The 14,282-nt window shown below is 45.9% G+C and overlaps 1 protein-coding gene across 7 annotated transcripts in view; it reads right to left on the bottom strand.

Annotated features, from left to right (window-relative positions):
• The window catches only part of HECTD4 (HECT domain E3 ubiquitin protein ligase 4), a 156,770-nt gene that overhangs the window by 31,314 nt on the left and 111,174 nt on the right, over positions 1-14,282 (bottom strand). For all 7 annotated transcript variants that reach the window (XM_037052132.1, XM_037052130.1, XM_037052131.1 and 4 more), the window contains exons 45-53: positions 11,656-11,759; positions 9,659-9,820; positions 9,391-9,539; positions 9,052-9,131; positions 6,389-6,552; positions 5,500-5,737; positions 4,586-4,722; positions 4,011-4,137; positions 149-286 (exon numbers count right to left, since the gene is read on the bottom strand). In XM_037052132.1, the coding sequence (XP_036908027.1) occupies positions 149-286; positions 4,011-4,137; positions 4,586-4,722; positions 5,500-5,737; positions 6,389-6,552; positions 9,052-9,131; positions 9,391-9,539; positions 9,659-9,820; positions 11,656-11,759 (1,299 nt within the window). The remainder of the gene's footprint in view (positions 1-148; positions 287-4,010; positions 4,138-4,585; positions 4,723-5,499; positions 5,738-6,388; positions 6,553-9,051; positions 9,132-9,390; positions 9,540-9,658; positions 9,821-11,655; positions 11,760-14,282) is intronic.

The raw sequence follows: 14,282 nt of genomic DNA on the forward strand, positions 1-14,282 counted from the left end.
GGAGAGCTGGGAAGAGGTCACATCACTCAGAGTAAGGAGAGTCACCCTAGGAGAGCCATCGGCTGCTTGGCTCAAGCTCACGCTTAGGAAAACTCTGCTTCTCATTTCACAGGACATTTCATAGGAGAAGTAAAGAGGAAAGCAAAACCTTTTCGAACTTTATCAATTGTGAACTTGTTTGCTTCGTCTTTGATGTCTTCGATGGTGGGAAGGTAAAGGTCTCTCGGGATGCCACCATTCTCCTCATACAGGAATTCAACTGTCTGTCGGGCAATATCCACCATGCCTACAAAACAGAACAGCACCGTAACTCCCTGAAGAGCACTGGATCTGCAGGTCAGCCACAGCACCAACTCACACCTGGAACAGAGCGGGGAACCTCTCGGACAGTGCGGGCGGGACACGTAGCCTTGTGGGGACAGCAGTTATGCAATATCCACCAGGTTAACGGGCTCAACACCTCACTTCTAGGGATTTCTCCAGTCTCTCCCACAGAAACACAAGCGCGAGTGTGCAATGAACACTATGCAGCGCTGCTGATAAACAGAAAATACTCACCGTTACGGAATGGTTAAAAATGATACATTATTATGCCGTCATTTCACTTTAGTTAAGTCAAAATAACAAACTGTAGGACAAATGGAGAGTAAGAAGAAAGTGAAGGAAACGTTTATTTTTCCCCTCCCTTATACATTTTTGTACTGTTTGAATTTTACTACAATAAGCACATGTTGCTTAGTCAAGACAGTCAGAGGCCTACACAACCCCTGTCCAGTACTGAAATCTGCTCTGTTCTCCCCTCCCGGGGGAGGAGGGTACACCATTACATCCAACAGCAACAGCCACTATTATTTAATGAACCAAGGAAACAAACGCCCAAAGCCCTGAGGGCAGTTGCCTCCTGGGGAGGGCAGAGAGGTGGGGCACGACGCCTCCCTTTGCTGTGGCCGCCTCGGCTCCATGCTGCCAGGCTCCACACTGCTTGTGGGCGAAAGAGCTGGTGCTGAGGGCATCTGCTTCTAACAAGGCCTATTGCCCTCACGTGCATCTACTGTTGCTTGGTTTGTGGTCCTTTATTTGCTGTAAGGAAAAGGCACAGCAGCTTTCCAAGCACAGTTCAGAAGGGGCTGGAATGGGAGAAAGAAGCTTAGAGAGTGAAGGGTTAGACAGAATAAACAAGAAATGGGATCCCTGGCTGGTGTAGCTCAGTGGATTGAGCTTGGGCCTGTGAACCACATGATCGCGGTTCGATTCCCAGTCAAGGCACATGCCTGGGTTGCAGGCCAGTTCCCAGCAGGGGACTCATGAGAGGCAACCATACATTGATATTTCTCTCCTTCTTTCCTTCCCTTCCTCTCTAAAGATAAATAAAATTAAAAAAAGGAAAGAAATGGGGCCTAATAGTAGATTATAGAAAAATAGCCTTTGCCCCATTTCCCAGAGTCCTCAAGACTAGGAGAGAAAAATACTCTGCTGTCTGCTCAGCAGGAACCTAGGAACTGGGGACAGTGCCGGATTAAAGAAGCGCAGCCCAGAGGAGATCTCATTAACCTTCATGGGCTGCCCCTCACGGAGGTGGACCTTCGGGCACCATGGGCCACCTCCCTAGTGTCCTTCGGCTTTTGCCACCGCTATATCGAAGGCTATTGCGTTGGGAAGGTAAAGGTCTTACATTTAAATTAATAGAGTTCATGGCTGCCTAGCCATGGTCACACAGATGGATCTCAAGAGAACGCCTGGGCAACATGATGACAGGGGCCCAGACACTTCCGGGTGAGTCACGAGCCCAGGAGCCACGGGTCCGGCTCTGGTCCTGCAGCCGCCCTCGGGCCACCCCATTTCCTGCCGCGATGACTATCCTTTCCCTCCTCCGAACTGGGAGCAGAGGAGGAGAAGGCACACTTGGCCACAGATATTCAGGATGGCTCTGGGAATAAATGGTGAAAGAAAAATCCTAATTTAAGCAGGACCCGTGTGGAAATAAAGGCATAGCAGTCAGTGGTCATATATGAGAGCTTTCTATGTATGTACTGTGCACTGTAAAGTCTCTCTTCCCCCTTATCACTCTCTCCTAAAGCAGTAAGAAGCAGTAAGGAACACTATTTGCTCCTGAACAAATAGTGCTTCACTTTTCCAAACTTAGCCCTGTGGTTGCGGAATCAGCGGTAGGTCTCACTTAAACACCGTGTTGGGGGAGGAGCCACACCAGGGTGGGCTGCCCTTGGCACCTGTGCTGTGGCTTCAGGATCCGCTTTTACGACGGTGCCATCTGTCGTTTCCTTACTGGCTGCCCACTAGGACGCAATCTCTGAGAGAAGGGAGCATCTCAGTCTTGGTCAGAAAAGATTCCTTATTCCTTGGCCCAGGGCTTGGCACTGGGAGGCACATGTCGTGTGCATGGACAAATAAGTGACTAAATCAATGACAATAAAAATGTAACGGAAAGAAAGCCCTCCTTGCTTGGAAAACCAACGAATGGCTTTGCTCTTTCAGCCAGGAAGGAGTTCCAGCAAGGAATCTGGTGTTACACGTACTACGTGCAAGTCCTCTGAACACAAGCTCAGGTCTGTTCTGCAGTCTAATATAACATGTAAAGGGTACATCCTTCCATGTTGAGAATGAAGGAGGATAACAAATTATCTTTTTATCTGTAGAACCTACTCTATCAGATTATCTTGCTCCTTTGCTTAAACCCCCCCAATGGCTTCCCATTTTACTTAGAATAAAATCCAAACTCCCTGCCCAGGCTCACATTGCTCCCTGCCCCCTCACGGCTCATTTCCTGCTGCCCCTCCCTCCCTTGTTCTCACCTCCCATGCTCCCTCCTACCCAAGGATCTTTCTAATGTGGCTCCCTCTGCCTGAAACTGCAGAGAGGAGGAGAATGTGAATGGTCTGCCCTGGAACTACCTGCAGCTGAAGCAGAGCTCCGATAAGGGCGGGAAGCATTCACAATGTCACAGGCCGTACCGGTATTCCCACAGGTTGAGTATAAACAAGATCACCCCACTGTCATAGGTCTAAGCTTCGGGGCTAGCAAGCATGGAAAACACACACACACTGTCTCTCACACTTTCTGTGTCTCTGATTAGTCCCGGCACCAATGAGAAAAAGGAACTGCTCACCAGTCCCTGGAAGTCAGGGACTCAGCATAGAAGTTGGCCAAGAAAAATAAGTCTCTTGGTGGCTTTTCTTTTTAGTTGGTCCTAGTCTCAGGACAGAAGTCAAAAGAGGAGAAAGACTGCTAACACAGGGACAACTAAACTTTGCACCATCTCTGACGGCCACCATGATGACAGAAAACCAAGCCAATGTTCCACCGGAAGGGCACTTTCCCAGCTGTGCCGGCTTGGAAAAGGCCTTTCTGAATCTCAAAAAGCATGTGTTTCACAAAGTGAGGAAAAGCCTTAACACAGAAATCAGCCATCTGCACTTAAGAATCAATCATGATCCACTGTCTGGGGTCAAACTCTGCATCATTCTTTGCCAGGGAAACTAGCCAGTGGGAGAGAAAGATCTCACCATCATTAATCACTGTGACATTTAGAACTGTATTAATGGAATACTTACTATGTGCCCGGCACTGTTTTTAGGAGCTTTATCTGTATTACCTTATTTCTTTTTCATGTACATGTGAGGTGGTTACCATTCCTGACTCCATGTTAAAGGTAAGGGGAGTCCAGAAAGGTTAAATAACCTTCCCAAGGTCACACACCTGGTAAACAGCCCAAGTTAGTAACCACCAGGACACCCAGCTGCCTTGTACAGACACGACAGATTCACTTTAGTAACCCATCAACCAAAAAACATTGAGTTAAACTGACAAGGAGAGAAAAACCTGGCAGTGAAGGCCAAGACCACGGAGTTCAGTAAAGGCCCAGGGAGAAGACACTGTTGAGGTCTAGGCCAAGTTTGGATGAGCCCCTTTCCTGAGCTGCACACTGAGTGTCCCCTAAACACATCTGTTCAAACCATGAAGTGAGCCCCTTAGGAGAACACAAAGCACCAGACCTAGTTGTAGAGCGCCCTTTATCTGGTCCAGGCCTGATTTCCGCTCTGCTTCATTGCGGAAGCGTCTCCGGATAGTAGGAAAAACCTTGGTCTCCCACGCTTTCACCAGCAGGGCGTAGTGGTCCTCCTGGAAGAAGGCAAACTCATGATCAGAGAGAGAACGGCTGGTGCAGGCATCAGTCCTGCCCTAACTACCAGCTCTCACCCCTGAGGTCCTCACCCCTCACATGCCAGTGACACAAACACACCGTGTGGACCACACTGCATACACCTCAGGTGCCGGGGAGGCAACGCTAGACTGGGGCGGTCTCTTCCTTCCCTTTAAAGCCAACTTCACTGCTGAGTACTATCAAAGTACTTCCTTTCTCCAACATCTGGACTGTATTGGCAAAAGGGTCCAAAAGATATTGCCACTGATGTGTAGCTTAGAAAAACAAACACTCCAGAGTCACTGTTGAAACCCAGTGTCATCATTCAAAGTGACCCAATTCCAGCCTTGCACACTCAGATCGAAATCATTCCTCGTGGCTCATCCTGGGCACTAGGGAGCCAAGTGGATGCTGTAGGTCTCTTACCTGTGGGATGTCGTCATCGTCATCGTCATCACTCTCATCGTCTGCAATGGGAGGCGGGTGGGGGTCTGGGCCAGAGGTGATGAAATTCTCATAGCTGAGCTCCACTTTGTAGTGACAGGAAGTGTCACTGTCGTACTCTGTAACAAAGCACGATGACAGTGAGTTCCACCCAAGAGCAGGCTGGAAACATTATGAACTTCTCACCTCAGACAAACCTGATTCTCTTCATTTACACGACAGAGACTCCTAACACTTGAAAGAATTTTCAAGTGCAGAGCCAAGGAATAACTAATTATTTATAATTACCCTGAATCCTACTATAGGTTTTATGGCTATAATTAAACTTAGAGAACAATCTGGAAAGTTCTTCATCATAAGAATTAAACAGATACTTAAGACAGTTTGCAAACTAGTATCCCAAGGTCCCAATATGGCTTGCAGACATCTTTAGTTTGGAAACTCAGTTTTATTCATTTTGATTATGAAATTTTTTGAATAACAGAAGCCTTTACAGTGCACACCTATATACCTACCACCTAGATTCCACAATTAGCATTTTATTATTCATTTATGACCTCAATTTTAAAACAATTCAAAGGAGAGATTAGCACTTTAAAATGAGGAGATTTTATGTAAAATACTGGGATTTTATCTCTGATGAAAAATGGACCATCTTTCAGGCTTGTGCTCTCATGCAGCCACACCCCACGTGGCACTGGGCAGTGGCAGGCCGCCTGTACGTGGGGGATGTGCTTTCCAGCCCACCACACTTCCTTCTGCTCCCCGTTTCCTTTCATCGGGCCAGTTATCCTGTTCCCCGTGAGCACCGGGGCGAGCCCGAGGCAAACGGACTTCTGAAACCAACAGGATCCGCATGCCCAGGACGCAGCGGGGCCCGGGAGGAGGCAGCTTACGTTGCTGAGCAGTGGCCACGGCTGCAATCCGGCAGGGTGGCCCGTGAGTGCCCGGGTCTGATGCAATACTGGTGCCAGCATCGTTGTCACTGTCAGAGGCCATGGCGAAGGGCAGGGCCTCAAAGTTAGCGCTGATCTCCTCTGCCAGGTCAGTGCACAGGTCAGCGGCATTGCGGTGGGCCTGCCCTTCAGCATAAGCGAACGGGCGGGAGCCAAAGTTAGCTCGAGTCTTGGTGTTCTGGAAAGGAGAGCAAATAAAGGATTTGAAAGGACTCAGGCTTATTTATTTATTTTAACACCCTGAGGTGACCTTCACTAAATGTAGAAACATAACAATGGCCGCAGCTATGGGACAGCACAGCCACCAGGCTGAGGGGCAGATGTAACCCCGCACACCAGCGCTCAGGGCTGCGCAAGCTGGCCCTGCCTACCCTCACCTCGCACTCTCTTGCTCTTTGCTACTCGATGACCTTTTGTGTTCCCGACACTGCTCCTTTCTATTTGAAGTCACTGCACATGCAGTTCCCTTCGCCTGGAACATACTTTCTTCCCATCTGGCCTAGTTAAGACCAGTAAATATTCCAGACCTAGCTCAAATATCACTTCCCCAGGGTAAGGAGGACATGATCAGATGTACTTGGTACTTGCTTTCATAAAGTCTGTGATTTTCCAACACGCTGCGATGGTTTTATGTGCCAGCTTGTCTGGCTGGCCGTGGGTGCCAGACTAGACATTACATCTGGACAGGCCTGTGAGGGAGTTTCTGGATGAGACCACACTTGAATCGGTGGGCTTTGTAAAGTATCAACAAATTTCCCCCCTCCCAATGTGGCCGAACATCACCCAAACTACTAAGGAGATTGTTTTCCAACCCAGTAAGGAAACCTGCCTTTTTCTGAATGTGAACCACAGGCCACATCCCACCAGAGACGTCCTCGAGATACGGCGTGAGGCGCTGGCCGCAGTATGTAAAGTACACCCGGCCCTTGGCTGGCTGCCCTGGAGGGGGTGGAGTCCCCTCGGTTCTCTCCCAGCCAATTCCTGCCACGTCGCCTACAGCAGAAAACAGGAAGGAAATGCACTGTTTTTCCCTTTTCCTATTAAATAAACTTCCAAACTGCAACTAATGTGATGAGGCCACATTATCACTGACTATCTCTGTTTTTATTTATTTGTGTCATTGAATACCTCTGAAAAAGACATGAGATAATATACTGTATTTAAATAAAGTAACACTAGAACTAAACAATTTTAAAAAGAAAATGTCTAGAAAAAGAAAAATGCCTAGTGTCTGAGTTAAGTTAGCTACCATAATTACACATTAAATTTAGTCTTTTTTCCCCTGGCAGCGCAAGACAAAATAGGAAAACACTGGGTATGATATATTTTTTAAGGTTTTTATTTATTTACTTTTAGAGAGACGGGAAGGGAAGGAGAAAGAAAGGAAGACATGGACCGGTGGACTCTAGCACACGAAACTGGGGACCTGGCCCGCAACCCAGGCCTGTGCCCTGACTGGGAATCCAACTGGAGACCTTGCGGTTTGCAGGCTGGCGCTGGAGCTACTGAGCCACACCAGCAAGGGCTGGGTATGCTTTTTAAATGGAGAAATATACGTTTTTTTCTTCTGACACATGTAAGATTACTAATGGCATAAGGTAAAAAGGTAGTATTTTCCCAATAAATCTGTACAAGGCTTAGGATGTTCTTAAAAATATAAGTTAAGTCTCAGCCTACAACATAACCTGAAGGGATATCGTTACAGCACGCATGCCCCCCACTTACACGTATCTAAGGTGCTTTTACAGGAAGCCAAGACAACAGAAGCCTTGCTGCTTCCTCATGAGGTGACTGGATACTGGGACTGAGCTTAGGGACCCAAGAGGAGCGCGTCCATGACATCAGTATTCTGACGTAGGCTGTTCTGGAGAAACTGCTAGCACATGCAGCTCTGTAATTAATCTGTTGTTGTAAACTCTCCAGTAAGTGCTTAAAGCCCTATGACTCTGCTTTTCATCACAGGGTCTGGTATGTCTTAGATGCCACGCTGGGACTGGCTGCCCTGTGGCGGGGATGGCCCTGGCTCACCACGGCACCCCTGAGGGCAGGAGAGTGCTCAGCACAAGGGGATGCGCAGTGAGCATCAGCTAATGAATGGGCCCTGGAGTGTCGGCACAGAGGGGAGATTATGCTGTAAAAATCACGTGAGTACCTAATTCCCACACAAAACGTTCTCTAAGAAGAGGCAGCACATGTGCCTGCAGTCCAGCCCAAAATACTTTCAAAAGCCAAAATGTGATGGGACAAAACAAATGACAGTAACAAACAACAAAAAACTCTGACTCTGGTTCCCTTGTAACTCTGTCCTCCCCACCTCTTTGTGCTTAAAGCACTTCAGTATGTACTTGGCTGTGACGTCACAGTTCTGCTCCATAAAGGAAGAGAGAAATAACTGCCAGTAAATGACTCCCCAGTCATAACTTAATCATAAGTGAAAACAGCACCCCCCCAAAAATGCTATTTAACAAGCAGTTCCCTTGAGGATAAGGGATGGCAAAACAACACCCAGACAGCTTCCCAGGAGTGTCTACTGGACTAGTGCCTGGTATTCCCTAAGCATCCAGATCATCTACCACGTGTCAGAGATGGTGCTAAGATGTCCTGTCTGAAAACAAGTAGCCAACACGTTTGGCTGTTGCTAATGTTAGAAGGAGAACACCTATATTTTGCTACTGCTGGAGCTGGTAGGACTGATCAAGATTCATCTACACACAGATCAAGTTACTTACAAGAGGCCAAAAAGCAGGAGGGGGGAAGAGTGCTTTTTACCTGAACTGATTACCTACGTGAGCGGAACATCCAGGCAGAGCGTTTGTTGAAGCTGGACCAGAAGTTCAGGCTGTCAAAAGCAACATCTGCAGCTCGTGTCTATATGCCACGTTACTGCATTTCACAAGTGCCTCGCTGCTAGGGGTACAGTTCCCCATATTTGAATCTACTTATCTGCTTCTCAATAGCAAGCTGATGAAGGACCAAACTTCAGAAAGAAGCAAAATCTCAGAATTTTCTCATGGTGGAGGAAAGAAAGTAAATATGACTCCGAAGGCACCAGAGTCTCTAAATGATAATGCCCTCATAAAAGGACAGGTTCAGAGCAAACTAGGGAACAGCAATGACAAGGGTTTGGTTTTCACTAAAACACAAATTGCTGGCCCTGACTGGTGTTGCTCAGATGGCTGGACATCATCTCACAAAGCTCAGGTTTGTTGGTTCAATCCCCAGTCAGGGCACATGCTTGGGTTGCAGGTTCGGTCCCCAGCTGGGGCATGTATGAGAGGAAGCCAACTGGTTTCTTGCTCACATGGAAGTTTTTCTCTCTTTCCTTCTCTCTTCCCCCCTCTCTAAAAATAAATAAATAAAATCTTTTTAAAAAGACACACTGCTTGTTTCCAGTTGCTAAGTTTATGTAACTTTTAAACTTTTAACCTACTTAGACCAAAACCTGGGGACAACCGAAACACAGAGGTTAAAAAACCCTCCTGCTGCGCTCACCAGGAGAGAGAGTCACATCCAAGCGCACGCTCTTCCACTGCAGCAAACTGGAGCCATTGTAGTGCACGGCCCGGCCATTGCTGCAGAGAGAACAGGGGCCGTCAAGGACAGGGCTGCCCAGGGGCCTGGGGGCAGGCGAGCGGGCAGGTGGGGAGGGTTCAGCGGCATGAGAGGAATTAGGAGAGGAACCCTCAGAGCTATTTTCTTTTCCTGAACATGACCATATTTTCAACTAGTATTTTACATTTTGGAAGGTGGCGATTATAATGGTATTACTTTAGTATTAAAGCACCCAACCCACTCTTTTTTTTTTAAGTAACAGTGATAGTAGCCACTTACTTATGGAAAAGACAAGTGCCCACTGGATTAGTCCAAGCCCCATCTCGTTTTTCTGCTTCAGTAGCAAAGCCAAAGGAAACTATTGGTCCAGTGTCGTCATCAGTATCTCCATAGGAAACAATTTCAATTTCCCAGTAAAAAGACGGGGCCTGAAGAAACACCGGGAGTGGGCAGACAGTCAGAGGGCTCAACCCGGGCGCTTGAACTTGCTTTTCCTTTCAAATTTGAAGGAAACAGGCGAAAGCCAGCGTGTTACGTGATTTCTCACCTGAACTGGCAGAGGTGAGGTGGCATAAATGAAGGTACCCCGGGGCAGACCGCCCCCCGCGCTGGGGTCAGCCAGGAAGGTGACGGAAGTGAGGTGCGAGGAGAACATGCAGGCTCGAACAGGTGGGAACACTCTCGAAGGGCTCCAAGTTATCTCTCTGGGCTGCATCGGGGGAAAACTCTCATTCAATAGAATTGCAAACACAAATACCTTTTTACTCTCTCAAAGAAGAAAAATAATTTTCATTTAATAGCATATCTTTTTTTCCCAAAGGAAACTTTTCTTGACTTAAAAAAGGCAGTCTCCTTCCCTATGCCCAGTGCTGCTCTCTAGAAAACACCCCTCACAACTCTTTCAACTGTTAATTCTGATACTGAATCTCTATACCTCTCCTTCTATGCTTACAAAGCTATCTTTAGCATCTTGTTAGCACATCATTTACCCTATATTATGACAAAGAGGTTTCAACTCCCACCTACCTGCTTCTCCTTACACACGTACACACACCCCCTCACATTCCCAGTGCAGTTAGAGGACACACTGCAGCTCAATCAGGAATCAGATTTTATATTACTATGACTTAATATTCAGCTCAAAGCAAAAAATGGAGTAATGTAATATTGGTTATACTCCCTTTCTTCTTTGTTAGGTTACCTGCCTTATTTTTTCACTTTCATAGTTTTTAATAAATCTAATAATAAAATTTCAAGCTTCTCTATCAGTTAACAGCATATTTTTAAAAATCCCTTCATTTCACTTTTATCCTAAAGAAAGAACTGAAAGCCCTGATCAGTGTGGCTCAGTTGGTTGGCCATTGTCCTGCAAAGCTAAAGGTCGCCAGTTCAATTTCTGGTCATCGCACATGCCTGGGTTGCAGGCCAGGTCCCAGGTTGGGTGTGCGGGAGACAACCAATCAACATTTCTCTCCCTCTCTCCCTTTCCTTACTTTCTCTCTAAAAATAAATAAATAAAATCTTTTTGAAAAAGAAAGAAGTGAAAGATGCATGCAAAGATTAGCTCCAAGGACATTCAGGTCACTGTTAGGGTGAAAACTGGAGACAATGTGGATCTGCGATAATAAAAGCCTGAGTGACTCAACTGAAGCGCACGTATACGCTGGACTATTTTTGGTTGGTTGATGTGGAAAGGTGCTCACAGAGGGGGAAGCCAGACACAGAACAGTGTGGACTGCAGAAACCCATTTTTGTAAAAAAATTGTAGGTAACTGGAAATGTTAGGATTTCAGGTGACATTTCTTTTACATATGAATATATTTTTAACTTTTTATTTTGAATTGACTTCAAGCCTATAGGAAAACTGCAAGAACACTGCAATTTTTATATTCTCTTACTTAGCTGCACTGGTATTTTTGAAATATAATTTATCCATTTCAAGGGCATAGTTAAATAGTGTTTAGGACATTCAGAGTTGTGCAAACATCACCAGGATTTAATTTTAAACCATTTTTGTCCTCCTCAAAAAAACCCTTGCCCACCAGCAGCCACCCCCATCCCTCTGCCCCCTCAGCCCCTGGCAGCCGTCAATTTGCTTCTGTGTCTATGGATTTGTCTGGTCTGGACATTCACATGAATGGAATCACAGTCATCACATTTTACGCATTCGTTCATTAGCTGATGGACATTTAGGCTGTTTCCACTCTGGCTGTTATGATAGTGCTGCCCTGCAGGCACAGTCTCAGACATACCCACTGTTCACATTTTACCACTTTTGCTTCGTAATCATCCTCTCATTCTCTCTGCACATTCTTTTTGTTGTGAGACAGACTATAGACCTAGAATTTTGATGAAGTTTTCTTTGTTATTCACAACACAGAAATTTATAAACTAATGCGCTCTGCTCCTCTGCCTGTCACTGCAGTCCACACCTCCAAACAGCGTAGCAGATGCTCATTCTAAATACCATTAACGTGCTACTTGGCGTTGGTCAATGCCACGAGCTGCGTCGGGCAGGAGGTGTGGTGACTGCCCAGGGCTCACCTGTCTCCGGTCGGCCTGCAGTGGCGGAGGCGGGGGCCGAGCACAGTCCCGGTAGAGCATCCTCAGCCGTTCACACTGAACCTCCACAACTGCCAGCCGCTCTCCTGCAGGGAACACACCGAGTGTGTGAGAACAGGGCTCCACCTCCTTTGCAGTCAGGTCAAAGCAACGCTTGCAGAGATTATTCAAATTCTTACAAAAGGGCACAGATGCTAAGACATCCTTATCTATTACACAGAGCTTGGCAGCAGAGCCACATGGTCAAGAGCTCGGGCCCTGGAGCCCGAGCTGCGTGGATACAGATTCTGGCTCCATTGCTCAGTATTTGCCATCTCGCTTCCAGGATGGGGGCAACAACGGAGCCTGTGCCTCATGGGTGGTTGTGAAGATGAGATAAAATACCTGAAGGGCAGCTTTTGAGTCTTTAGCACAGAGCAAACATTCACATAAAAGCTGTTGCTATCATCTAACAAGTAAAGGCTATTATTCTTATAATCTAAATGGATTTAAGAAAGTCCAATGCCTATCCAACCTCTATGAGTAAGGCGTCGTAGGTGTGGGAGGGTATGAACTATATGAGCTGATGCCCCCAGTCTGGGCTCAGAGACAAGACAGGCACGTGCGGACGCACACACAGTGAAGAACAGAGTACAAGGCCGTAGTGTTGTTATATGAGGCCCAAATGCAGGTGCAAATGAGTGAGTGATGACTTAATACCAGGATCCAGAAAGACTTAATGAAGATAGCATTAAATTAGACCTTAGAAAACACAGGATCTCAATAAGCAGAAAAGAAAGCGTATTCCAGGTGGCTTGGCACTATGAGAATAATCTTGAATAGGAGAGTCAGACATCTCTGGAATACCTCATATGACACACAAAAATTTATTGAAAATGAATCCAAGACCTAAAAAAAACCCTATAGTGTATAACTATAAAACTCTGAAAAGAAAATACAGGTGTAAATCTTCATTACTTTAGATTAGGCAATGGTTTCTTAGACATGATACCAAAAGCACAAATAATGAAAGAATATTATATAAATTGGACTTCATCAAAATGAAAAACTTTTATGTTTCAAGAGACACAGATGTGTCCTTTTGAGAAAGTGAAAAGATAACCCATAGACTGGAAGAAAATATTATTAAGTCATATCTGATCAGGGACTAGTATGTCTAGGATATTAAAGAATTGTTATAACTCGACAATAAAAAGACAGTCCAATTGAAAATGGGCAAGGGATTTGAATACATATTTCTCCAAAGAAGATATATAAATGGCCAATAAGTACATGCAAAGATGCTCAACATCCCTAGTCATTAGAAAGATGCAAATCAAGAGCGCAATGAGCCCTGGCTGGTGTAGCTCAGTGGATTGAGCACAGGCCTGCAAACCAGAGGATTGTGGTTCGATTCCCAGTCAGGGCACATGCCTGGGTTGCAGGACGGTTCCCTGCAGGCCAACTCCCAGCAGGGGATGCACAAAAGGCAACCATACATTGATGTTTCTCTCCCTCTCCCCTTCCCCTCTAAAAGGTAAATAAATAAATAAAATAAAATTTAAAAAAAAAGAGCGCAATGAGATGCCACTTCGTACTTGCCAGGATAGCTGTAATAAAAAAGATGGACAACACCAGTGTTGGCTGGGGTAGGGAGTAATGGGGACCTTCATACATTGCCAGTGGGACTGTAAAATGGTGTAGCCACTTGGGAAAATAGTTACCCAACAAAGGAAGCAGTTCCTCAAAACTTAAACATAGGATTACTGTAAGACCCAATATTCTACTCCTATATATACCCACCAGAACTGAAGGCGTATGTTCACATGAAAACCTGCACATGAATGTTTGTTTATAGCACATTATTCAAAACAGCCAAAAAGTAGGAACAAAAGTGTTTACAAGGGAATCAATGGATAAACCAAACATGGTCGATTCAGGCCATGGAATATTGTTCAGCCATAAAAAGTAAGGAACCACCACTGATTCCTGCTACGGCACAAGTGAACCTTGGAAGCATGATGCCAAGTGAAAGAAGCCAGACGTAACAGGTCCATACGGTATGGTTCCACTTGTATGAAATGCCCAGAACAGGCCAGTTCAGGGAGACAGAAAGTTGATTGCTGGTTGCCATAGGACTTGGGGAAGGACTATAATGAGGAATGGCTGCCTACTGGGTACAAAGTTTTTTTTTTTTGTCAGGGGAGGGGCTGGAAATGTGCTGGAATTAGACAGTGGTGATGGTTGCACACTTCTGTGAATATATAAAAACCCATTGAGTTGTACACTTTAAAATGGTAAACTGTATGATATGTGAATGATACCACAATTTCAGAAAAAGATGTCTTAGGAGGAATAAAATGTAGTCCAATAAAAGTAAAGTACAGAACTGTTTTGGATAATAGCAAGAAAGATTCATGAAGTTGTACCACAGCTAATGTAATCCAATGACATGGATTAGAAAGCGACAGGAAAATTGAGGCGAAGACGCGAGAGTCAAAGTGGAGGCGGGCACGAGGGCAGGCCTCGAGGTGCGTGCTCAGTGTCCTTCCTTTACTCCCGGAGGGCACAAGCCCAGACCCGTGTTTCCCAACGGACAAATCAAAGAGGGAAGCTATCAAGTTACAAAA

Source organism: Sturnira hondurensis, unplaced genomic scaffold, assembly GCF_014824575.4.
Source record: "Sturnira hondurensis isolate 20B ecotype Veracruz unplaced genomic scaffold, ASM1482457v3 Scaffold0007406, whole genome shotgun sequence".
Lineage (NCBI taxonomy): Eukaryota > Metazoa > Chordata > Mammalia > Chiroptera > Phyllostomidae > Sturnira > Sturnira hondurensis.